The sequence below is a fragment of the Aulostomus chinensis genome, chromosome 6 (assembly GCF_037954235.1).
Source record: "Aulostomus chinensis isolate RoL2024-O1b breed Wild chromosome 6, RoL_Achi_v1.0, whole genome shotgun sequence".
In the NCBI taxonomy this organism is placed as follows: Eukaryota; Metazoa; Chordata; class Actinopteri; order Syngnathiformes; family Aulostomidae; genus Aulostomus; species Aulostomus chinensis.
The window spans coordinates 7,592,170-7,616,993 of record NC_141325.1 but is presented as its reverse complement, the minus strand read 5'-3'; the positions used below and the strand labels follow the sequence as shown (position 1 = coordinate 7,616,993).

Sequence of the window (24,824 nt, the reverse complement as noted above, 5' to 3'; positions counted from 1 at the left end):
GTCCAGCACAGGAACTTCCTGCTCCGCTGAAGGAGCCTTCCCTGACGGAGAGCAGTTGTTTTTTGTCAGCTGGTCCGTCCGACTACGTCAAGTATCTACCAAGCCAAGAAGAAGTTAACTTACACTATTAATTACAACCGATCCCAGTCTAGAATGGGTGAATTAAGGGATCGACTGAGTCCATGGCAGAAAGTTGTTGAACTTTAACAAAACAACAGCCTCAACGGTTTTCCAGCGCCTTTGGCAAGCGCCATGAAAGGGAGAATTTGATTGTCCTAGCTTGCTGGCTAACGTTAGCTATTTGTCTGTGGAGTGAACTACATGGCTACCAGAGAGATGTCTCTACGGCAGAAGTACCGTCGCCCACAGGCGGTAATCAAGCAGGAGCCAGACGACGACTCGGACGCGGAGGAGACCCACTTGGGGTTTAGGAGGACGGATGGGTCTCAGATAATCCACAGTGGACACTTCATGGTGTCATCGCCCCACAGCGAGCACCCCCCGAAGAAAGGTTACGACTTCGACACTGTCAACAAACAGACCTGCCAGACTTATCATTTTGGCAAGGCGAGCACATCCCACATCTCCATAGACGCGTCTCTGACCAAACTGTTCGAGTGCATGACACTTGCTTACAGGTAAAGTTTATTCCCTCCCTCACTAGAACTTTTTCCCTCTGCTCAGAGATCTCCAAAAAAGGCGCATGATATAGTTTGTAATGTTCCAATCAATCATCCCGAGGTTTCCCCCCTCAGCACCCATGCTGTCTGACATGACACATAATGTTGTGAAATTGAAGTCACAAGTCTCCTCCGTGTAACTTCCTGCTGACCACTTCACATTTCAGTTTAGCCCGGTGGTCTTGGAAGGGCTCTTATCCCAGCAAAGGTTGTTAACAGGCACGGAAAGTTCCCTCTGCGGAACTGGTTTGTATTCTATTGTGTTTTATATTGTTAGATATTTAATACAGATGCACCCCTGATGTTGGGTTTGTTCGAAATAAAACGAGGCTAAATGACTTTGCATAATTCAATAATTTATCATTTAATCTCTGACTTGTTAGGGACATCATTACTACATGCCTCGCCCTTTTTTCTATTACAGTGCTTGTTGTTTGAGGGACCATGTCCCCCCTCCCTCCATTTCTCTTTTTAGTTACCCGTTGTCTGAGGGGCAGGGCCATGGGGTTGTTTGACATCACAAACCTCCCTGTCAAGCTCTAACTTTGATCTCTGTAGTTCTGTCTGTTATCTCAGTCTGCAGAATAATGTCTGTCATCCTGTCATCTTTCATCTCTGACTGCTTCGGCCATTCATTTGATCGTTAGAACCTCGAACTCTGGGCTGCACTTCCTCTGGACACCAGCAATGCTCATGCCAACTTTGATGATGAGTCAGAGTCACAGAGACAAATGTTTCTTTCACTTATAGTAAGATGAATGATATGGAAGGGTTGGGCCTGGAAGGGTCACAAGACAGGTCTGGGGGCTTGTGGGATGATTAATCAAATGATGCTATTACATTCTCTTTGTTTGCCCTCGTTTCTGTCTGTTACAACCTCTTTATGACCTGAACTTGAAGTAAAACCATAGACAGAAGGGGGAATCATCCTGAAAGTGACAAGTGAAATTTGCGAGGGGTTTTATAACAGTTTAAATCAATTTTATCATGGCTTATGTGAAATCCTAATATTAGAAGTACAAACTACTTCTGTCAGATAAATGTTTTCCACCACTGCTTTCTTGTTTAATAACTCCTTAAATCACCCCATCATGACCAGTGAATACACACTTTTGTTCCCTCTTGGGGTTGAACAAATTCAGTTGTAAAAAATACAACCTTTCAGTCATAAAAGCTGAGGCAGGCTTTGCCTGTGGGGCCGTGAGAAATGTATCAGACTGATCTCACACCACTCTCTTTGAGAGGATTTTTACTTAAATTGTGACCAGAGAACACTTGGGTACAGTTCCAGGTTTCTGGAGTACCTTGGGAATAAGATGGCCATGACGCATGAACTGCAGAGCTGCTGTAGGTCAGGTGACGGAGCAGAGCAGCCATGAAGGATAGGGGCCTGGCAAAGATGCTGTGTTTATACACAAAGAAATGACGCTGTGAAGTATTGTTCAGTCAGCGCCGCGCATACTGACCTTCCCGTCAACACCAACTGTTTTAAGAATTTAAGAGTTTAATTTTGAGAGTGCTGGAAACAGCACAGTGATTAGGCAGTCCCTGGCTGCCTGCATGATTAATTAAGAAAGCCCTCTGGAATGGAGAGCTTGACTGCCGCTTGCGGTTAAAAATCAATAAATATACATCTGGATTTGAATTTCAGGGAGATGTTACATACTGACCCATCTTACTGCAGCGCAAAGTAACACTTAGATCCGAGACTTTCAGAAAACGAGACAAAAGCAGCGTGACATTGGTTTTTGGACTTCCTTATTAACGTGTTGAGTTCTGTGTTTAGCAGTTTCTTGATCTTTTGCAAATCGTGCAAAAAAAAAAGAAAAAAAGACTAAGGGCGCTTGTTTGATTCTTTACACCTGGAGGTTTCTGCACTACTGCTGGCCTGAAAATAACAATAACATTGCAACAATATGTTACCGTACTTCATAATGTGCAACCACAAGTCTTCCCTTCATGGGGTATTTATGTATGTTGACTTTAGTTTCCAGGCGACTCTTTGTGCCTTTTAAACGACGCTAGTAACTGTGTTTGAGTTTTGAAAAGGCAGAACAGTGAACATCTTTATCTCCAGACTTACAAGAAAAATGAAAGCTATGTAATTTATTATGTGGGCCAAAAGTTGAGAATAAATTTAGTTATTGATGTTAGGCAGAGACTAAGAGACAAAATGCTTGGCTCATGTTACCCATGCTTCTCTATTGACAGCTAGTGTTACTGTAGTGTTGCTGCCAGCTGCTCAGAGGATTCCCTCTAACTTTGCAAATGGCATTCGTCAGGAGGACTAATAATATACCAGGAAAGCACTACTACCAGTAACTGTGAAGCTGTTGTCATTCATCCTAAAAGGAGAGCTAACTGTATTTATATACTTGTGAAATCCTCTGCTACATACGTATTCAATCTAGTCCAAAGAGCACGTAGAGAAAGAAAGCTGACAGCATTGAAAACAAACAGGGGAAAGACTGGAAAGATAGGACAGGAAGGATGGGTGAGAGGAAAGTGGGAGACAACTCATGAAGACAAGTATTACCCTGACCACAGCACAATGGAGCTGAGACGAGAGTTGTCTTTATTGTCAATGTTATCTCCTGTCTGCTTAAATGGAACATAATTAGACATTTTGAAAACCAATTAAAGGTTTTGTCTTCATTCTTCCAGTCCGCTTAGTTTTAGTCTGTTACAGAACAACTAGGCTGTCGATTATTTTTAGTTCAGCTTAGATTGTGGATGTCACCCAACACTGAACACACCCGCTATGGGCTCAATGCTGTCACCATATTGTAATTTTAACTCCTCCATACTCTAATTCTAACGCCCTGTTTTACATGTAGCAGCAGGTATGTGTTGTTTTCTCTCACTTTATTTGCACAGTTTTAGCTTTCCTTCTGACTTGACCTTGACAGAGCCGTTCTTGTTGGCTGTGCTTGCCGTCTGTGCCAGTTAAGGTGACCGGCATCCCCCCCCCTTCATAAATTATGCACTATATTCACTTATATTGTCAAGGTAGATTAAGGTTTGTGTCCTCTTGTGGCATTTCAGTCAGCAAAGAAAAACACGCTTTTGCAGTGGGGATTTATACAGTTTGTTGAGGGGCAAATAAATCAGCACAGTTGCCTTCTCTGAAGTCACTGTTTTTTTTTGGTTAAATGCCTGAAATAAGATCTGTGGTTAACACAAGTTTTAGGTACTTTTTCCTTTTTTGTGTTTTGTTCTACAGCTTAAAATGCATCAGTAAATACCATTCTTGGTATTATGAAGATAAGTTGATGTGTTTTAAGAATGGTGCTTGCAAACAAGTGGCTAAACAAGACTACGTACGTAGGTAGGTGTGGACATTTACTGTAACCGCCGAAAACGGAGGAAGCGCATAGCTGGTTGAGGTGGCAAAGTCATGCATAGCCTGATAATGATAATAGTTAGTTAATAGTTTGTCAAATGCACAAACATACAAGTACAATTTGCTGTGAAGTGCTGATGTACCTGCCTGACTAACCCACAAAGAACAGAACAAAACTAAACAACAGGAATGTGCATCACTTTAAAATGTGATTGTGAACTATGTATATTGATAATACCACTACTACTACTACTACTACTACTAACTGTATTTGTGTTGCACTTCTCAAAACATGGTTACAAAGTCCCTCACATGATGACATAACAATGATACACAATCAAAATGAGACACAATAAAAGCATAGTGCATAAATCCTGGTCTGCTTTACAATGTGAGAACAAACCATAAAATATAAAACCTGATAAAACAAGGTGTATAAAAGCAGTGATTCAAAAGAAAAAATTGAGTTTGCTAACCTGTGACCCTCAGGCATAGCAGTTCATGGCATATCTGTAGCTGTAGACTCCCATTTAGACTCTAAACATACAAGTGTTGTTCATAATCAAGCTGCTGCGTCTTGCTGTACAAGTCCTAAAACATGTCATCCCTGAGGCGTTCTCTTCTCCAGCCTGGGAAATGGACAGGAAGAGCCAGTTAGACATCAGACGTGTTAATCCTTTATCGCCCTCTTATCGTTTACTGAGTAAGGGGCATCACTCTCCAGGGTCATTGCACAGCCATGTTGGGGACACGTGCATATTTTTATCACCAAATCTGGCCGAATTGTCAGATTATTCAAAGTAATAGCGAGTCATTAGAATATAGCAGAATGTGATGTTTAGAAAACAAATGTTACAGTGTTGTGTTAGTGTGATTTTTAGGCCAGTGCTGATACTTCTGGTTTCATGGGAAAGTTTTGATTCTGTATAAGCAGACTTCCACTCACTTCACTGTTTGGTATTTCTTCCACCGAACATTCCCACTCACAAGACACATGTGCCTTTCTTGAAATTATTTCTTTTTCTTGTTTTTCAGTGGTAAATTGGTGTCTCCCAAATGGAAAAACTTCAAAGGCCTGAAGCTACTTTGGAGAGACAAGATCCGCCTCAACAATGCCATATGGCGAGCCTGGTATATGCAGTGTAAGAGTACCATTCTGTCTTTGATCGTGTGTAGACTACTTGGTACACAGGACTCAATAAATAAAGAGAATCTAATTCTGCTCTCAGTCAAGCTCTAACATGCATGCAGACCTCTGGTGCTGGTTCAAGTATGAACTTAACTCAGAAGGAAGCCAAGACTGAAGCGCTTCATGCAGTCATGTTGCCTTCTTCAGTGTCGGAGAGGCTTAACTTGTCCTCTCAGTCCTTATGTTTTAGTTTTGTTTACTTATAAGGGCTGTGTTTTTAAAGCAAAAATATTGCCACAATGCTCGCTGCAACCTTGTTTACATGCCACAGTTTGCTGGCAGTGAGCAACTGTAACTCTCATTCATGGCACAAAAATAAACACAAACTGGGTCAAGCGTTTCTTGAGCTGTGACTGTTCACCTGGAGCTGATCATGTTCACACACAGTCGGTACGCTGTTATCTGCATACGCGATGTAAGAAATGTTACTGTACGATACGTTGTTGTTTTTTTTGTTGTGTAATAGTTTTGTGGAAATATTATCGTGACTTGTATTTCTGTTTTATGAATTTACAGTATGTGGTTTTGGGACTATGACAGAAAATGTCTCTATGAAGTTAAACATTTTTTCTGTCGCAGGATGTTTACTATGTAAACTGCGTCGTACATGTCATTCACAGGAGCTGCATGCGTCCGTGTGTGAATGACTAAGGTTGATTTTCTGCCCCCAGATGTGGAGAGACGGGAGAATCCAGTTTGTCACTTTGTCACCCCCCTCGATGGAAATATAGACTTGGATGTCCATCGTCCTTCAGAGGTAAATTTAGACAAGTGTTGTCATCAACAAAGAAAGCAGTCGCTGTTGTGCTCTCGTGAATAATGTTGACCAGTGGAATAAACACACAGTCACACTTTCTGCTCAGTATCAATGTTTTGGTCTACCTGACCTGGATCAGGTACATAGGCAGCGTCTCAACCCTTCATATGAACACACGTAGGTGCTGCAACAATCATCCAGTCATGCAGGTGTTGAGATTCATGCTTATGAAGGACCGATAGGCTGAATCAAAGATAGTACAGTGATTAAATCTCATCACCTCCCACACTGACAAGAGAAAGGCTCGATCAAAGAGTGCAGATTGACAGGAAGTGAAATGGAGCTGAAACAAGTGTCATTCTTTGGGTTGTCAATTAAATTTATGGAACAATACTGCAGCTGTTGTGTGCAAGTCCTGTTAAGTGCACTTCTTTTGTCTGATAGGGTTGCTGGACTCCTCACGTCTTTTCTTTGCCTGTTGTGTTTTTATTGAACTTGTATTAATCCCCTCCTTATCTAGGTTATTACCTCTGAGGGGAAATGTTGGAAAAGAAGAATTGAAATTGTCATCAGAGAATATCACAAGTGGAGGACGTACTTCAAAAAAAGGGTAAAATAGAGAACTTAAAAAAAAAAATAGATATAAATATTATATGTTGATGTGCTTTGTTTGACTGGTCAAAACTCATGAGGAATTCACTGTCTTCTAGTTACAGAAGCACAAGGATGATGACTTGTCGAGCTTGCTTAAGGTATGCAAAGCAAAGAAGCATCATGGTCGATCTTCAAGTGTACTGTCACTATCACCCTTACCGACAGCTTATTAGCTGGGATCTGTGCTAACCGAGTCACCTCCACCTCCATGTACTGTTAGCACATCAGCGTCAAGTCAACTGCTTGCACCTAACTTAAGCTGTTTAAATGCGCATGATAGGTTGACACGTGAAGACCAGTGCATGTGTTGTTCACTAAGTTTACATGCATTTTAATTCCATGCTCTCCCTTGTTGGCTGTACTCAACCCTGCATGCTTTTGTGTCTTTAACCTCCCTGCTGGTTGCATTTTGACTACTCCAAGGGGCCAGAGGAGCAGCTGTCGCTGTTTGGGGAAGTCTCTCCAGACATGCTCCATGTCTCGTTTTATCAGGATGAAGAGACTGCTGTACGCCGTTTGCCTCGTAAGAATGACACACCTGCCCCCATGGAGATGGACCCCCTCTTTGACATGGATGTTCTGATGTCTGAGTTTTCAGACACGTTGTTCTCTACTTTGGCTTCGCACCAGCCTATAGCCTGGCCCAATCCCAGAGAGATCGGTGAGAAATCCTACCCGAATTTTAATGATGCATCTACATCTCTTTCTAAATGATGTAACATCGTGGGTCGTTTCTCAAACTGCTGGTGTGTCGTCTCCATCACTTTCTCTTTACTTCCCACAGCTCATGCGGGAAATGCAGACATGATACAACCAGGACTCATCCCTTTACAGCCAAACCTGGACTTCATGGACTCCTTTGACCCACTGCAAGGTAGCAGTAAGGCACCAGCTGTAGCTGCAGTCGTACTGCACATGCACACTAATGGTGCACACTTGATGGGAATCATGCTCACATGTTCTAGTAACTCTGCTGCAGCTCTTAGCGTAGTCTAACGCAAAAAGTAGTGTGGTTTTACTAACCTCTCGCTAACATAGAGACTCTTGTTTCAGACTTATTTCACAGCCTCCGTCAGCCCGTCTTCCCCTCTGTTTCCCCCACTGCATCATCTGTCACCCCCCTACCCAGCAGCAGCTCTCAGTCTCAGGTAAACACAGAGCCAAGGCTCAGGACCTAACACACACCACCATCACCAGACTTTGCGCAGGAAGATTGAAGACTTGCGGGTTATTATTACATTTGTAGCATTTCCTTCACATTTTCTACCACCTTTTCTGTATTAATGTAGTTACACAAACAAAATCAATGTAACATAATAATATCACTAAACTTAATTTACTTATTTCACATGACTAGCTGCTCAAACTGCTTAATAATCAAGTGATAATCCTTTTAGAATCAAACTCAAAATCACTCAAAAGACTGTACTGCTTCATATTTTGTTTCATGTTGTCGTCCTTTGCAGTTCCCACTGAAGTCATTTATTTAGCCCCTTTTACACAGACATTCTGCAGTGTTAGTGTAACCCCCCCCCCCCCCCCACACACACACACACACACACACACACACACTCACACACAATTGAAAGTAGTTTGATTGACAAGAAGTAAAAGCTAATTAATCGCTCTATTGCAACATTGGCATGCAGTACTCTCAGCCATTTTGGACTTGAAAACTTACGAGACTAACTGAGCAAATATGAGGAAACTTGTCAAGGCAATGAATGACCTGACTTCTGACTCCACATTGTGTTCTTGTTCGTCTTGTTTGTCGTACTGAGGACGTTAATTTGTGCGATTTCCATTGACGTATCCAATCCAACATGACGGCAGCAATCTTGTCAAAAACGTGTAATATTCCCACCTTGGAAAGGCTGTGTAAAAGGGGCTTATGTTTTAGACTTTGTTTTGAATTGATGAACACAGGTACAGCTGAACAGCTCATAGAACCTTTAAAATCACATGCTGACGCAGTATTTTCAAAAGGCAAAATGTGTGTTAAAATACTGTTCTGAGTTAAGCCTTGCTGTGGTGCTGCAGAGACATCCCAGCTTTTAAATCTTAAAGTTTTTTATTCTTTTTTTGCACAAATGCAGCATTCACTGATACGTACTGATGTATTCTACAGACTTAAGAAGAAGGTCTGTTTGGTTTAGTTGGCCACAAAAATGTTTTTCAATTAAAATGTAAATAATCACACATGGATAGGTTTTTTTTTTTATTTAAACTTTTTGTGAATCATATCGCAGTTGCAATATTAATCAAAAATAATGGCAATTAGATATTCTATCCCTAAACATTCAGCCCTACAGCACAGGTACAAACTGTTTACCTGAGACCCTTGCATACTTTGGCAGCATGTTAGCATTACAATGAGCAGAAAAACTTGGAAAGACATTGGTTTTGTTTTCAATTCTGTTATAATGTACCCCTTCAGTACCTCTGTATGAGTTATGTCATATTTTTCCTGTTGATTTGCAGTTTGTGATACCTCGACAACAAGAAAATCACACTCTCAAAACTTTGATTCTCTGCTTTTTTTCCTTTCACCTGAATTTTGACTGCAGATGTACCATTATAGTACGATTCTGTAACAATCATTACAGAGGCAACTAGTGAGTTTTTTTCAGTAAAGAACATTTAGGTACAGTTTACGTATGTGGCAGCTCGAGATAAATTACATAACTGCTAATACTGTAATGTCTTCACTGACAACTGAATGTTTAGAAAGTGCTCCATGGATAGACATATTTGAATCATGCTGCTTTCCTGTCTATAGGAGAAGAAAAATACCATCAAATATGAACTTTGGTAGAACTTCCTCTCCTCTGTATCCTATTGCAGCAGAAGAAAAGACTAAATCAGTTTGTTCCTGTTTCTTTCTCTTCCCTCACCAGGCCCAGTTAATGTCTTCCATGCAGCTCACAAACAACCACATCTCCACTGCTGACCCCCTGTCCATCCCCTCTCCCATGGCCAGTCAGCCCAGTGGAACACGTGGTGGCAGCGAGGCTGCCTTAAACTACATGCCTCTGTTTTCAGGGCAGGTGGCACCCACTGATCAAACTGTGGTTTCCTCTCAGCCGTTACGACACGATCCTCTGGCGCAGTGCCTTCCAGGTCAGGACATGACCCCAGCAGCACCCATGGACAATACTGCATCTCTGGATGAGAATGCATCGCCTTCTGTCATTACGCATACTGCCTCCTCTGTCACACCCAGCGGCAGCGCCACTACCTACAGCCATGGTTCAGATTGTAGCTCCTTATCCACCCAACCTCCACCTCCTCCATGCCAGCTCCAAACCTTGGGTCAGCTGCCCTCCACCCCTATTCAGCACACTCAGACATTTGCCCTTCCTCGCCCCTTTTCATCCATTGCCAACAAAAACCGCCATGTTCCCAGGATTGCCCCGGCTAACCCGCTCCCCTCGTCCCACCTCATCCTCACAGGTCTGTTGGGTCTCATTTCCAGTTTTTATTCTATATTTGGAAACATTCTGCATTGCTGGTGGGGCTGTCGTTTTAACCCTTTGCCACAAGGTGGTGCTGAGGATTTTTTACATGACCAGATAGTGATGAAATTCCTGACACGCATCTGCAGCAACTGAAGATTAGAACTGTAAGGGAATTTCTAATTCAGTTGTGTTCCCCGTGTTTCTATTTCATTATATTTCATAGTTTCCAGCAAAACCAGTATTTGATTTACCTTCCTCAGACATGTAGACATCCATGAAAAAAATCAACTCTCGTTAATCAGTGCCAAACTAATTTACGAATATTGCTTGTACTATTTATAAACATTTAAAAAAAATTATTGACTGTTATTTTCAAATCCAATGATTTTGTTTAGTTATTTTAACCACAGATTTGCTGCATAAATTAAAAAAAAAAAAAAAACCAGCAGAGGTGAATGACCGAGGATCTGAAGGGGAACTCGCGTGGGCGTGTATAAAACTTTCACTCTGTAACTTCTCCGACTTGAGAGCCACAATGCTGCACCTTACAGTCAATATTAATGTTCTCAGCCCCTTTCCCAGGTCACACCAATGCTGTGATTGTTACACCCACATCTATGAAAGCAGATGTGGTTCCTAATGCCAGAGTGATGATCACTACTCCTCATCTTGGACCGGTATGCTCTCAGCTTAGTTCATGACATTTTCTTCTTGCATATATCTCATATATCTTTGATATGTTTGCCAATAGAAACATCTGCATGCATGGCCATTGCTTGAATGTAAAGGGCATACATTATTTGTAATCATTACATGTTTTAAATGCAGCAGATTTTTGTTGTAATGTAAGCAACCTACTCATTGTAAAAAACTTTTTTAGCCCCAGTTGCATCTGTTTTTATTTATTGTCATGTACCTCAGGCTGCTGGATTTCACGTGGTGTCTCAAACACAGAAGTCTCCCCAGCCCATTGTCCCAAAAGAAAAATCGTGTTCTTCCGGACGCAAAAACCAGAAACCTTCCTCGAGCATCGGTGAGGCTTCGCTCTACCTCAGAAGCACGTCTTTACACCGCAAGTCTCTACCCATTCAAGTGGTTTTGTTTGTCCTTTCCAGTTCACAGTCAGCCAGGATCAGGTCAAGGGTCGCCTTGCTCTTTAGATCAAGTTCCTAGTCCCCAGTCACTGATTAGCAGCAGCAGTACACCTCTGGTCAAAAATGAGCAAAATCAGGTTTGTGTTTGATTAATTTTTATTTGAATTGTGTGTGTGCGTGTGTGTGTTTATTTTTTTTAAATATGTTAAGTCTCAGGACCTGACATATCAAAGCATTTTCATAAATGTTTAGAATTCCCCCTTAGTACCAATAATGAAATAGATGACCACATTCTTCTTGTAAATTAGTACCTGGACAAATGTTTAACCACTGTTCCATCAGGAGCATGTGCACTTTTTATTCACCCATTTTCTACTTTGACACCATGTCAGTAAAACTTCCACTGCTGTTGTGTAACAGAGCCGCAGGAGAACACACATATCTGCAGAGCAGAAGAGGCGCTCAAATATAAACATCGGTTTTAAAACACTCTGCAACCTGGTTCCCTCGCTCCAGTCCCAGTCCAACGTAAGTCCTTGTACCTGTGCGTTTTCGTACCCTCCCTGTTTGGTGCTCCATTTGCTCACGTTTGCATTATTAATCAAAATATGTCCCGTCACATGCTTTTGCTGTGCATGTAGATCAGTAATGCAGTCACGTTGCAGAAGACAGTTGAGCATATTGTCAAGCTCCAGCAGGAGCGGCAACAGATGCAGGAGGAAGTCAAGAGGCTTCGAGAAGAGATAGAGGAGCTTAACGCCTCCATAAAGTATGTGACCACACTGTATTTCTCTCGTCACTCTTCTGATCCATTTATCTCACATAATCTCTCATATCTGTCTTTGGTCACCACTTCTGCCCACAGCCTGTGTCAGGAACAGCTGCCTGCAACAGGAGTGCCCGTCACACGGCATCGCTTTGACCACATGCAGGAGAAGTTTAATGAATATGTCAAGAACCGCACCCTGCAGAACTGGAAGTTCTGGATTGTATCCTTCAATTCAAGAGCTTGGACTGAAAACATCCCTGAGTTAACACAACAAACAGAGGCATGATATTATTAAAGGTAACCGCAAGGTGGGAAATATAATCCTGGATGTCAAGTTGGAGATCCACGAGACACCAGAGTACCACAGAGCAATTTATAAGACATGAACCGGTTTCAAGTGTCTTTTAATGTTCCATGGGATGAGGTAGACAGGAGAGCGGTGTCCTCCAGTTACAGAGTTATCTACCAGCATGCGTCTTGTTATTTGAGTGACACAGCAACAGTTAAAAGTGAAAGGTGCAAATCTTTTGTCCAAATATGTCCAGTTTGGCTCAGGGATGAACAGATTTGGTTTAAGTGGCCAAAAGTACAAAGTATGTTTTGGCCATACCTCAAGAATTACACGACACAACAACAATTTCACTACCACCTCAGTAGGGATGATGATCATTTCACCAAAAACACAACTTTTATTAACTGGACCACATACACTTTATGATAAGTTTGAACAAACATAGATATAAATTGTAACTCGACTTGTGGCCTATAGGGTTTGAAAAACCTAATCGTTAAAATACAGTAAATGCAATAGAAACATTTATTTCATAATTGACTTTACAATGATTGTAGCGGCTTTTGATTACATTTCCATTACAGCGAGTCAAAAAAAAAAAAAAAGAAGTCATTAAGTGGTAAAACAAGCTCAAACAGCCTGTAACTGCACCTTGACTATCCGGCTCTCCAGTTCAGCATCATCGTCAAGCCTCTGTTTGAGTCGTTCAACGGGATGGTGTTAACTACCAGCCGAGCAGAACTGTGTCAGTCCACGCTGCAGTGGCTTGATCGCCACTGCTCACTTCCTGTGCTCAGACCCAGTAAGTTAACATTCAGTCTCTGCTACAGAAATGACCAGCAGCCATGGGCGGCCAGAGAGGATTTCTTTACTGTTAGATTCTGCCTGTGTGTGATTCAGTGCTTCTTCAAATCGATGTTCACCGCAGCTTCTTTTTCCCTCAGCAATCGTGACATGACAGGAAATTAGAAATTGACTTTTACTTTTTTGATATCTGTCCATTAGAGTTGTGTCTTCAACTTGTTGCACTGCTCTCTTGTGGCTAAAAATCAATCGGAATGCTTCTTGTTTTATTTTGCAAATGATTTCTTTCCAGTTTTCTTGTCATTTGAAATGATTTTTAAAAAATCCTTCAATAGTGCATTCAGTAGCCTGTGGCAGCAGTGGTAGTCATGCCACTCTCACATCCAGTCATGAGTGATCGCTGAGTCATATTGAATGAAAACTCTAGTACGTGACGACAGTTTCTTCGCAAGGCTTCATGTGCAGTTAGACATTTAACAAACTGTGGGTTGGTGTTTTCCAGTGGTCCTGAGCACCCTCCGCCAGTTGAGCACAACCACGTCTATCCTTACGGACCCGTCCCTGCTGCCCGAAGAAGCCATTCAGGCCGTCACACACTCAGATGTCTAGCGTTGTTGTCCCGTAAAGAGGAACCTTCCAACAGCGACAACATCAACGTGACACATCATCAAGGTCACCTTTATCTGACAGATCCACTACGTCCCTGGAAAAAAAACCATGAAATAAAAAGTTGCGTCAGCTTACTTTTACATTGTACGTACAATTATCATTCAGCTGTTTTAGTACTCTGATGCACTCACGGGGAGCCTTAACCTTTTGTTTTTAGATGTAAAAAATATATATTTTTTATGATGCTATGTTTGAATAAACGCAACAATCACACTTGTATCTCCCACTGTTGGCGATAATCTTCAAAATGCTTAACAGGAAGGTGCTGGTTGTCGGCTGTTCGAACAACATCTATTTAAGCTACTTTTATACAAAAAGGGAAATCTTGAGTGTTTGTTCATGTTGTGTCTTCTCATATGTATAAAGACATGATACTTTGGGTTTTTCTCCACGAGTAGAGGAAATGCGTTGGATTTGTAGACATAGATGTGTTTTTCCTGAAGCCTCAAACATGAACACTTGCTTTGCCGCATCTCTCCTGAAAGTTAAGAGCTTTATTATGTTTTCCATTGCTCACTTTCTCAGGTGAATGTTACTTTGCCAGTGAACACCTGTGGTTTCCTGGTTATTTTCCGTCCATGTTGAACATGATCCTTTCACACTTTGCTTGCTTTGCCCATTTCAAGTGAGTTTAACTGCACTTTGTTCTAGAACGCCGTTGTCTTGGAGAAAATATTTTACCTCTGTTGAGCAGGTCACAGCATCATGGAGAGACATTTCATACAGCCCTCATAGGGAGCATAACTGAAATAGCAGTACAGATAATAATTGTGTCTATCTATTCACATGTACAGTGTTAAAGTCTTTGCTGAATGCACAGTAGTTGTAGGTTTGTTTGTCTTTTTCCTCGTTGTTGTTGGTCACTCAGGGCTGCGCTAGTCGGCGTAATGTTTTTCCCTTCAGTCGTGTACAAATCAGGAGCTTTCAGCAGCAACATTGTCGGCTCAAAGGTACAGATACAGCGACACAGCAGCAAATAACACAGCACACTGGATCAGACCAAAAGCCGCACGAACGAGTCGTTTACATGTCAGGTCGATTCAGTCATCATGTTAGACAGAACGCTCTGGAAACAGCACAAGCATTGTGCAGACGCATCACCAGTAAGTGTCCTTAGGTATGACCTCAGCAGGCTGGTTACTTTTTTGTTGTTGTTGTTGTTGTTGTTGTTGTTGATCACTTGTGGTTCAGCACTCCTCAGGCAGACCTGGATATTACATCTTGTGTTTTTACTCTTTTTTTTTTTTTCTTTTTTTTTTTGCTCAACAGTTTACTTACCAGATGAGGCACCACTTCTGGTTGTTATTTGAATCTTTCAGGTGTTCCTTTTTCTTGCGGATTGCAAATGTCAGGTTTTCTATGAGTCAAATATGTTGTGACTGAAGATTTAGTTGTCCTTTTGAATTTAATCAGATAATAATGGATTGAAAGATTCAACCTTATTGTTTTGAAAATGTCAAATATTATAGATCAGGAGATAATGTTCTTCCATGCTGATTTATCAGCGCTTGAAAATGAAAATGCACATCCTTTTCCTACCGTTCAAATGTAAAATCCAAAAAATGATTGATCTTCTTACTGAAAAACTCTGAGTTTGGCATTTGTGTAGTGCTTGTGCTGTGTTCATACTTTCCCCTGTAGGGATTTTTCCTCATGTGTTGGCCTCTGTTGGCTTTTTCATGATTTGTCAGCAGTTTCTGAGAGGGGGTGATGTACAGTGTACTTTTGCAAATTGGTTGTGCCCTAGTTTACCCCAGGTTTAAAGTTTTAGTATTGTATTTCATTTGTGCTAAAAAAGTAAAGATATTTTCTTATGCCGCACCCGAGTGTTTATTTTCCTCCGATGTTCACAAATGTCTTTATTCAACACATTTAAAGGTGCCAAAAAAGGTTTTAAATCAAAATAAAAGCAACAAAAATGAAAAGATTTCCTTCTCATTCCTTTATTTTCAATAATGTGCTCACTAGCCACATTTATCAGAGTACCATCTTGAAGTAGCTGCCGTTCGGTCATTTAATTGGATTTTATGTTCGATTACATGTCTGCTCTACCAAATTTCAGCTGCTTCCTCCACATTCAGCCTCTAACTCTACATGTAGTGGTTATTTTCATATTCAGATTTTATGAAAAGTTACTTTATAAAATCAATTGCCACATAATAATATATACCAAACAGTTATATTTAGGTCTAACTTGATCTCTGAACTCTTTTTCAACCCATAAAAAACACCTGGATTAATTTCACAGTATAAGACTTAATGTCCAGACATTACGAAAAAAAAATAAAAAATTCATGTACATGTACAAATAAATTGTTAACAATTACTACTACAAAGGGATTTAACGCTTGAAGTAGCGAAACAAACTACAAACCAACTTCAAGTCTGTCTCTGTTGGCAACTTCAAAAGAAATGATCAATATTGAGTTGTGCAGTTTTCTTTGCAATACACGTATTTATTCAGAATTGAGCAGCACACAAACACGGGGGACACTATTCAGTATGAATAGAACAAACGTATCTGTAAAGAAATGGAGAAAGCATTGGCTATAGGTCGATGGATGGATACATCAATAAATGTTGCTGTCTGAAGCGTTTTCAGAAGTCACAATATGCACGAGTGTTTGTGAAACTCTCCACCCAGCTCTTGGAAAAGTAAATGATATTTAGGCAAATCTCTTTCAAAGCATAATCATGCAAATCTGGTATATCGTGATGGCATGGTTTCAGGTTGATACCTGTCAGTTTAACAACTGCTTTGAATTGTATGTGAAACACCCTGATGTTGTTGATCAGGCCAACTTGGTGCTCATAGGTCAGATTCCGGATGATTGATGGGAGACGGTCAAGGTAGTCAATGATGGCACAGATGGAGCTCTTGATCTCTATGGTGGTGTTGCCCACTGGCACTGTTATTCCTTGGATGGGCTCTAAGCTGTTTGATTTATATTTCATGGGTGGGTTTCCATGAAACATGCACTGGATCTAGAAGAGAAAACCATTGTGAAAGTCAGCACTGGATTTTCAGTTCAGAGGCCGCCAACCGTCTAAAGGGATGGTTGAAAATGACAATGAAACTGAAAATTCTGTCATTATCAACTCACCCTCAGGCTGACTAAGTTTTTTAGTCCACAAAACACTGCTAGAGTTTCAAGGAAAAAGCATAAACCCCCAAACAATTGAAGTGAATGGAGAACAACTTTCAAATAGTTAAAAAAAACAAACGTGCAATATCTCTATACTGCTCATCTGTAGTAATTCAAATATTTTGAAGCCTCAACATGTCAACAACTGTGCATGTCAAGTCTTCAAGACACTTGGATTCCAAATGATCTGACTGAATAAAGCACTTTATGAAAAACAATAGATTTGGACACTAAAATATCAATTTAAATGTAAAAGGCAAAAAAATGCAATAAAGAGAGGTATATGCTAGGTTTATATGGTGTATAAGGTATATGTCAAGATAAAATGTGGTTACTTGAAATGGAAGCTAATGACAGATTTTTTTTCTGTTTGTTTGGTTTTTTTTTTTTTAGAAAAGGGCATTTTATAATTTGATGATGTTTTAGTCTTTTTTTTTCTTCTAACATTTCAAAAAAATCACTTTGGGAAATTACTGCACCACCATATCCAATGTCATTCTAGTAATGTGTTCTGGACTAAAAAATATCCCCCTGCCTTCCATCAGGATGAGGGTTAGTAGATAATGACTGAAATGAAAAACGCTGAGTTGATTAACTTCAAGTGGGACGTATTCTCTTACGTAGTCACTTTCCGCCATCTGCAAATTACACAAAGGCAACTCCAGGGCTTTCATGTGCTCCCGAAGCTTTCCTAAGTCAATTGGTTTGGACGCCGTGACGTAGATGTGCATCATTGCAATGCAGGAAAGCAAAAGCACTGCAAAATGTTAGTGATAAAATATGACAATATCATCTGCATAGCATGTCATTCAGAAGCTTCATCAAATCTTGCTTAATTTAAGATGATCCAGACGGTAAACAATTAGATCTACTGTCCTTCCTGCTGTCCCTCAGTAATCAGAAGAGGTCGGTAGTGATGTCTTACAAGTAACGCACAGGTAAAAAAAAAAATCATTTTTGTACAAATACAAAAAAAACTTAAATGCATTCCTTGAGGTGCAAAAGGACAAGAAAGAAATACCAAAGTTGTACTTTTCACATCCCTTTTACTGTACTTTTACCTCATACTCAAGAATTTTTTTCGGCCAGAAATCTAGTTTTTACTCTGTTGCACCTGCCACTTCCATTCAATGCATACATTAAAAAGTAACTTGTACTTTGATTCATTTATTAACCATGTACTTTTGACTTTTACTTAAGTGGCTTTTTAAATTTCTTTAATGGGTGTATTTGCGCTTTCAGTTGAGTATAAATTTTAGATACTCTACCCACCACTTCAAATCAGGCAACAACCATAACCACAATCATGTTTTGGTAATTAAATGTCCAATTCACCTATCAGAGGCACTAAAAAGCCACTTACCTTCACCCAGAGACATGATGTGAGCTTTTATATTTATTTTCTCTTGATGCACTCTTCCTAAATTCACTGCACTTATAAAAACAGCATTAAGCGTTATGTGTCATCGCTTAGTAACGCCTTTGTTGCGTTATCGACCCAAATATATATTGTAGTAAATCTATTTTGCAATCATATGTGGGGGATTCTTCCCCACAGTGGTGGTTTCATGTGCAGAGCTGATGCAATCAGCCTTTCAAAGAATATGTTTCATTTGAAGACCGAGTGAGTGCGTTCGTGATGAATACTTAAATCCCCCGACTGGCATAAGAGTGGTTTGTCTGATCTGTGTTGTTCTGTCTGATGCCCCCAAAACGTCAAGGTGCTGAATCATGTTTAAAAAAAACACACACATACACACAAAAGAGAAGAATAAGGACAACTTGTCCATCCTGAGTACACTGGCCTCTGACAGAGAAATTAAGTGGTTGCGTGTAAACTTAAATGTATGACTGCCATTAACCCGGTCTGTTACAAGTCTGTTGATGCATGGCATAAGATTCTGGTTTTCAGGGACCTGCGGTGACTGGAGCTCACATAGATGTGATTGGCTTACGAGAATTTCAAATAACTTATAATTCTATTGTGGGGCGCAAAGTCATTTCTCCAGTTTAAGATTTCCCTCATTGAATCATCACGAATGGCAGCCAGATGTCTGTTCTTATTCCAAGATGCTCAAAAGTGGGCCAAACCATGATTGAACATAGGGTATGAAGATGCGGGCGGCACAGTGGTGCAGTGGTTAGCACTGTCGCCTCAGAGCAAGAAGGTTTGGGATTCGAGCATGGGGTCTTTCTGTGTGGAGTCTGCATGTTCCCCCTGTGCCTGCGTGGGTTCTCTCCGTGTACTCCAACTTCCCCCCACAGTCCAAAGACCTGGAAGTGGGGACGAGGCTGATTGATACTCACAAACGCATGTTCTTGTGAGCAGCATTTAGCTTCAGGATCAGGATTAAGACTGTGAGAATGACGAAAATCTGTGGCCTTCAACATATTCTTACAGGTTCTCTTCTACACGAAACATTTCCATAGTTTCTTGTAATAAAAGGAAAGAGAAGCTTTTTTTTTTACTGGTGTCCCTGATATTGAATACACTCTTCCTGGAGAGAGCCCCAGTGGTTGCCAGGCAACCGTTTCTAAACAAACCTGGGGCCTTTTTAATGTGAGACTGACCCAAGACAGTCTGACAACACATTTGTGTTTTGTTTTTTTTAAATTAATCCACTCGGAGGGTGTGATGCTGCCAACTGACATGAACTCAATCACACTTTCTGGCGTGTTAGAAAAGCTGATTCGTCATCTTTGTCTGAATGACTTCCCCTGCGGACACGGCAGCTGGGTGAGTTTACCCTCAGTTTGAAGCTTTCAGTGTTTTCTGGGTCATTTAACATCTTCTTCATGAATAAATACAATGCCTTTTACTTTTTTTTCTTTTTTCTTTTTTCCTCAGAGACAAACCAAAGACGGGATAGAGGGACCAGACACTGAGGAGACAGACATGCTCCTGGACCTGCTCAGCTGTCCTCGCTCTCCATGGCGGCTTGATGAATCGTGGAGCCCTCAAGCTGCAGCCCTCAGACAAACGGCTGTGCTCACACCTGAGCGTCTTCACCCCGACTTCATTTACAAATATTTCAGAATATTACATATTGTGGACAAAAATGTGAGTATGGAGATTTTCATCTGCTGCCAAAACCGCTACCTGTCCAATCCCTCTGCCAACCCTCCTCTAGCGGTCAGTGGCAGTTTCCTCTGCAGTGCAGGGTTGATTGCTCTGGGTCTGCGGTTGGCTGTCAATCTCTTGTCTGTGTTGCGTTCAGGTATCAGTTATCGACCAGGGCCTGTTAAAGTTCGTAAAATTAGAGGAATTGATTTTGAGCGCAAACAAAATCTCAAAAGTCCCAGCAGAGAACCTGCCCAGAACTCTAAAGGTGAGTGAAAAAAAATTTTTTTGATTAAAAATGATGTGTGTGTCCTTAATGTCGCTGTTTGATTGCAAACTTCTTTTTTTTTTTTTCCATCAAAGATGTTGGAGCTACGTGCAAACCATCTGTCTGAGCTCAGCAGTCTCACCGGCCACCCACCTCCTCACCTGCACTACCTAGGACTCGCCTCCAACAGTCTGGGTTACCACGATGACGTCACTCATCTCACAGGAGAACACTGGTTAGCTCGCATGTACACAGGAAGTTAGATAGTTGTCAAAGAGTTGAACTAAAACCATCACAACTTGATGCCTGAACCTGACCAAACCTTAAACCTAACCTAATTCTAAAGCTAAAGCCAAGTCTTAACCTTCAAACGGCACTTTGAAGATGACGCTTTCGTAATGTCCTCACTCTGCATGTTAAAAGCCAGATCCAGTCCTCACAATGCTGCAAGGACGAATACACACTCAGACGCAGGAAGTGCAATGTTTTTCGAAAGAGGTCAACCGAAACAAGGTTACGAGTTGCTTTTTTAATCATTTGTACAAGATGATGACGTCACATCAACTGAGTAAGATTCCTCCCTAGAGTTCTGAAGGCCGTGGGTGAGTGAACGCATGTCTTTCTATCCTTGTGCCTAACTGCTCTTGGAAAAACACCAGCCCCGTGAGAACATTTTGAAATTTGAGGAAATTGTGGTGAGCCCTTACGACTTTAGGGTCAAAGGTAGCATGAGGAGCGAGGGTGCACATCATGTCAATGACGTCATCACTCTATCGTGACCTTTTCCAGTCTTTTAAATCCAACAGGTCAGAGTAACCTCCTTTCAGATGGTATTATGTTCCTATCACAATAATTTGAGTTTCTTGATGAAAAATACTGCTAAAGGCTTAAATATAATGGGTTAGGGTTAACCTCCAGCAAAGGCAATTATCTTTGGAAAGATACAAAAGAGCTGGAAGTATCCTTGAGCAAGACACTGAACCCCTCAATAGATAAGCGGTATAGAAAATGGATGAATGGATGGACATTCTGGTCTGTCCTGTTTTGATTGTCACATTTCTTTGGAAAATGTGCCTCATGGAACACTGAGTCACACCTTTCATGTCACATTATCTGTGTCACTTGGTCTCCAGGCCTCAGCTGGTGTGTCTGGATCTGAGCAACTGTGAGTTCCAGGCCCAGAGGACCCTGCTGGATGCACTGAGCACGCTCCCTTGCCTCAGGACGCTGCTGCTGGATGGGAACCCCTTCACGCTAGTGTCCTCCTACCCGGGCGTCACTTTAGACAGTCTTCCTCTGCTCTCTTACCTGGACGCCTCAAAGATCTCACCTGAGGAAAGACAGCGTTTTAAAGGCTTGGCCAAGATGAGCGGTGAGACAGTTATTGAAAGGATGGGCTCATTTTTGTTTTATTCATCTTGGTTACATTTTCGTCATTGATGATTAATTTCCATCTCATTGTCGTCAACAAAGCTCAGCTTTTTTTTCTTTTTTTTTCATTTCCTGCCACATCTTCACAGCTAATATCAAGACATTTTATTGTATTCCAGATCAGATTTTGGACCGGGCGTTAGCCTCAGTGAGTGTGGGCAGAATGAGGGGGCTCCCAGACCCGCTGACAAATATGGATGAGAGTGCTCCTGACTTCCCGGTGGTCACCCACAGATATCACATCACATATACGTTCCCTGGTTGCCACGCGCCTGCTTACCAGGTAGCTTACACTTCCCACACTCTATCTTTGAGCACAGAACAACCTGTGTTTTAGTTGTTGTTTACATTGTGCCACAGCTTTTCAGTTTGAATGAGTGACATTGAAAAATATTTGTTTTGCACGTAAAAGACTCTGACACTGTTTTAGACACATACCAGGAATCTTGTCCACACTGGCTGTGTTCACATTGCTCTCTAAAGCTATTTCTAAGGGGGGAAAACTCATAAATGGAACTGTAGAAACAGAAATAAACACATTGCACCTGTTTTTCATTTGAAAGAAATTCTTCTGGTGTCACAGGAAGTTGACAGTGAATCTAAAGGAGGAGCCGGTGACAAAGACAAGCTGGACTCAAACAAGAGCTGCAAAGGTGCCACATCCAGACCAAACACTCCCGGCTTGATGGTGACTGTTGAGGAAACCTGCCACAATGGTTCACGTGGTGATGATAACACTCATCTGAGCTGCGCGCAGTTTTCTAGCTATGATCACACTTGAATATGCATAACTGATACACAAATAGAAGTAACGCAGCTGTTAGGAGACTTCAGACTCTAGTGTAGTCCCAGAATGAATTTATAAAACAGGAAGTGACCAAATGATCTGCCCCTGTAAATTTGAATTGATGTAATTTCATATTCTTTACACGCAGTCCCTTGAATCTATTTCCTCTCCAAACAGAGTTCAGACACAGCACATCGAAGCAGACTTGGTCCGAATGCATCAACTTCAGTGAAACGCAAATCCACATTATTAGTGACCTGAGGGGCTTCATGAAATTCCTCCACAAGGGATTTGACCTTCACATAGAGGAGGAAAAGGTGAAAAAAATAACATTTTTAGAGAGGAAAGGTTTAGAGGTACAGCGACACATTACTATGTACTCATATGTGATATTTAGGTCCTGTCGCGGCCTTCTGACAGCATCTCTGCAGCAACAACCAGCCAAAGCCTCAAAGAGAAGAAAGGAGGGAGAAGAAAGGAAGTGAGTTTTTTTTTTTTAGACGATCAGGGATACGACACCCTCTGCTTACCCTCAAGCAATGTAATTTTTAAAAAAAAGAAGCAAAAAACAACCATTGTACTGTGTGTGACATTAACATTTTGGCTTAAAATCTATATATTCTTCTAAATATTCTTCCAAAATAACTATTTGGAATTGAATGAAATTCAATGAGATAAATAAATGAAAATAAATCAATCCTAAAATCACCCCAAAATGAAAATACAAAAAATTTTAAAGAAGAAAAATCGTGATCAGAAGTTAAATATCTAGAAATTTGAGCAAAGAGACTTTATACAAAACACACACACAAATTTTCAAGCCTTTCATTTCAGTCCTTTACTTGTGATTCTCTTGTCTTGAGTTGTGTTGCTTGTGAGGAAACAGATGTTTCTTGATTCATCACATCGATGAAATCGACACTAATCAAATATAATCATCTATTTCTTTTTTGTAAATGTCACTGATTTCAGGTCAAATCTGGTTCCACCAAGGAGAAAAAGAGGAAATCTGAACACCAGCTGTTCCAGGACACCCCCATCAGCAGGATCCTTGGCTCTGTCCACGTCCCCCTGCAAAGCCTCCTCAAAGGTCCAAAGGTTGACGTCTTGTGCGACTTCGGTGAGATGGACGCTGCTCAGACACCTGAAAAGGCAAGTTTAGCTACTCGGTGCAATATTGGTTGTCTTTTCTGGTCAGTTTCAGTGGGAATACTGGACAAAGGAGTCACTTGGACAAGTTTAGAAGGATGATTTGTACCATAAGAAGAACAGTACAAGCACATTGTTGTTACAAGACGTCAAAATGAAACAGGAGCTTCTATGTGACTGTCGTTCTCTCATTGGAAATGAAGGAGGAATCAAAACAGGGAAGACAACACAGTACTGGACAGAAGAGCACAGCATCTATGAAAGGTAGAGTTGTTGTTGTTTTTTTTAAAGGATTTGGACATAAATTATTCAGTAAAATAGATCTTGGATGTGGTCTGCAACAGATAAAAGTAGAGGAGATGAAGAACAAAGAGACAAAAAAACATCCTTTGCTGCCACTAAATATTTGAGCCTGTATGCACTCCTGACTCTAGTTCAATGTTGGGCTCTGCAGGAAAACGGAAAGGAAGAAAGGAAAATGAGGACGGGTCTGTGTCCGTCCAACTGGGACCACAACCAGTGACTGTGGAGCTGAAGGTGGAGCTGCAGAAATGGAAGTCTGCCTCTGAAGCGACGTCTTTCTCTCAGCAAATGAGAGAACCTCTGTTCTAGTTTTACCTCAGGATAAAATCCACCTGTGAGACCAGGGCTGCCCTAAGAGGGGCCTGCCAGACGTAAAATAAATAAAAGGCCAAAAACCCAAAACAAAATCTTTATACTTAAATCAGTTTATTCTATTTAAATGCTAAACTCTGTATCGCTTGCTGTCCTTTTTCAATACTGACTGAGAAGCTTTAAAACCAAGATACAAGTCAATTTCAACCCTTTTATCAAAAGTAAAAAATAATAATGATGTAATAAAAATGTAGAAAAATAACTGTACACATTTTTAATACTTTGACTTGTATTTTTTTTGAGAGCACAACTCCAAGGGTAGCATGCTTCACCAGACAAGCACGTAGCTTTCCCGTCCCTTCACTGGGGATCTTTGGTTGTTTCCTTCTGCGAATTTGTCTCGTGGTTGAGATAAAGCACAGTGACACAAGATCAGACACAGGTTCAACTGACCGAGATAACGGACGCCTTCACATAAGAGCGGCGGCAGTTAGTGGTTGCCACGGTGATGCAAACTTCCTCCTTTCTATTGAAAGATTCAGCTGAAGGACACCACTCAAGCTTCAAATACCATCAGTGTTATTGCTTATACTGCTAGTGCGCTAACCTTGGTGCTATGAATTGTAGAGTTGAAATTTTATAAAATGTAACAAGAACT

At 41.0% G+C, this 24,824-nt stretch overlaps 2 protein-coding genes across 8 annotated transcripts; both read left to right on the top strand.

Moving 5' to 3' along the window:
* The first annotated feature begins 21 nt into the window (after positions 1-21).
* Positions 22-15,530, top strand: mlxip (MLX interacting protein). Of its 4 annotated transcripts, none has more exons than XM_086206204.1 (17): positions 22-638; positions 5,059-5,165; positions 5,884-5,969; positions 6,490-6,579; positions 6,686-6,721; positions 7,047-7,284; positions 7,408-7,497; positions 7,677-7,771; positions 9,521-10,076; positions 10,652-10,758; positions 11,003-11,114; positions 11,197-11,312; positions 11,596-11,703; positions 11,817-11,944; positions 12,041-12,164; positions 12,909-13,038; positions 13,543-15,530. In XM_086206204.1, the coding sequence occupies exons 1-17, from the start codon at positions 322-324 to the stop codon at positions 13,647-13,649; spliced, it is 2,547 nt and encodes an 848-aa protein (XP_086062330.1). In that variant the 5' UTR covers positions 22-321; the 3' UTR covers positions 13,650-15,530. The 4 variants fall into 4 exon arrangements, with proteins under 4 accessions (XP_086062330.1, XP_086062332.1, XP_086062331.1 ...); XM_086206206.1 differs by having other exon boundaries at positions 6,680-6,721; positions 7,116-7,284; XM_086206205.1 differs by having other exon boundaries at positions 6,680-6,721; positions 10,664-10,758.
* Positions 15,531-19,331: 3,801 nt separating this feature from the next.
* Positions 19,332-24,735, top strand: LOC147259940 (leucine-rich repeat-containing protein 43-like). 4 transcript variants are annotated; one of them, XR_015116442.1, is made up of 12 exons: positions 19,332-19,592; positions 19,704-19,916; positions 20,074-20,184; positions 20,280-20,419; positions 21,318-21,556; positions 21,735-21,898; positions 22,199-22,340; positions 22,580-22,719; positions 22,800-22,883; positions 23,375-23,522; positions 23,601-23,815; positions 24,006-24,095. XR_015116442.1 is itself a non-coding variant. In XM_086206202.1 (12 exons), exons 1-12 carry the CDS (start codon positions 19,491-19,493, stop codon positions 24,161-24,163), a joined length of 1,662 nt encoding a protein of 553 aa, XP_086062328.1. In that variant the 5' UTR covers positions 19,332-19,490; the 3' UTR covers positions 24,164-24,735. The 4 variants fall into 4 exon arrangements, 3 of the variants coding, with proteins under 3 accessions (XP_086062328.1, XP_086062327.1, XP_086062326.1); XM_086206202.1 differs by having other exon boundaries at positions 22,199-22,268; positions 23,375-23,554; positions 23,755-23,815; positions 24,006-24,735; XM_086206201.1 differs by having other exon boundaries at positions 22,199-22,337; positions 23,375-23,554; positions 23,755-23,815; positions 24,006-24,735.
* Positions 24,736-24,824: the final 89 nt, after the last annotated feature.

Coding starts and splice junctions, on each gene's coding strand:
- LOC147259940 (XM_086206200.1), top strand. CDS start 19,491: ATGCTGCCAACTGACATGAACTCAATCACACTTTCTGGCGTGTTAGAA. Junction 21,899..22,198: donor GCCACGCGCCTGCTTACCAG/GTAGCTTACACT, acceptor CTGGTGTCACAG/GAAGTTGACAGTGAATCTAA. Junction 23,816..24,005: donor GAGCACAGCATCTATGAAAG/GTAGAGTTGTTG, acceptor TGGGCTCTGCAG/GAAAACGGAAAGGAAGAAAG.
- mlxip (XM_086206203.1), top strand. CDS start 322: ATGGCTACCAGAGAGATGTCTCTACGGCAGAAGTACCGTCGCCCACAG. Junction 6,580..6,679: donor GGACGTACTTCAAAAAAAGG/GTAAAATAGAGA, acceptor ACTGTCTTCTAG/TTACAGAAGCACAAGGATGA. Junction 13,039..13,542: donor ACTTCCTGTGCTCAGACCCA/GTAAGTTAACAT, acceptor GGTGTTTTCCAG/TGGTCCTGAGCACCCTCCGC.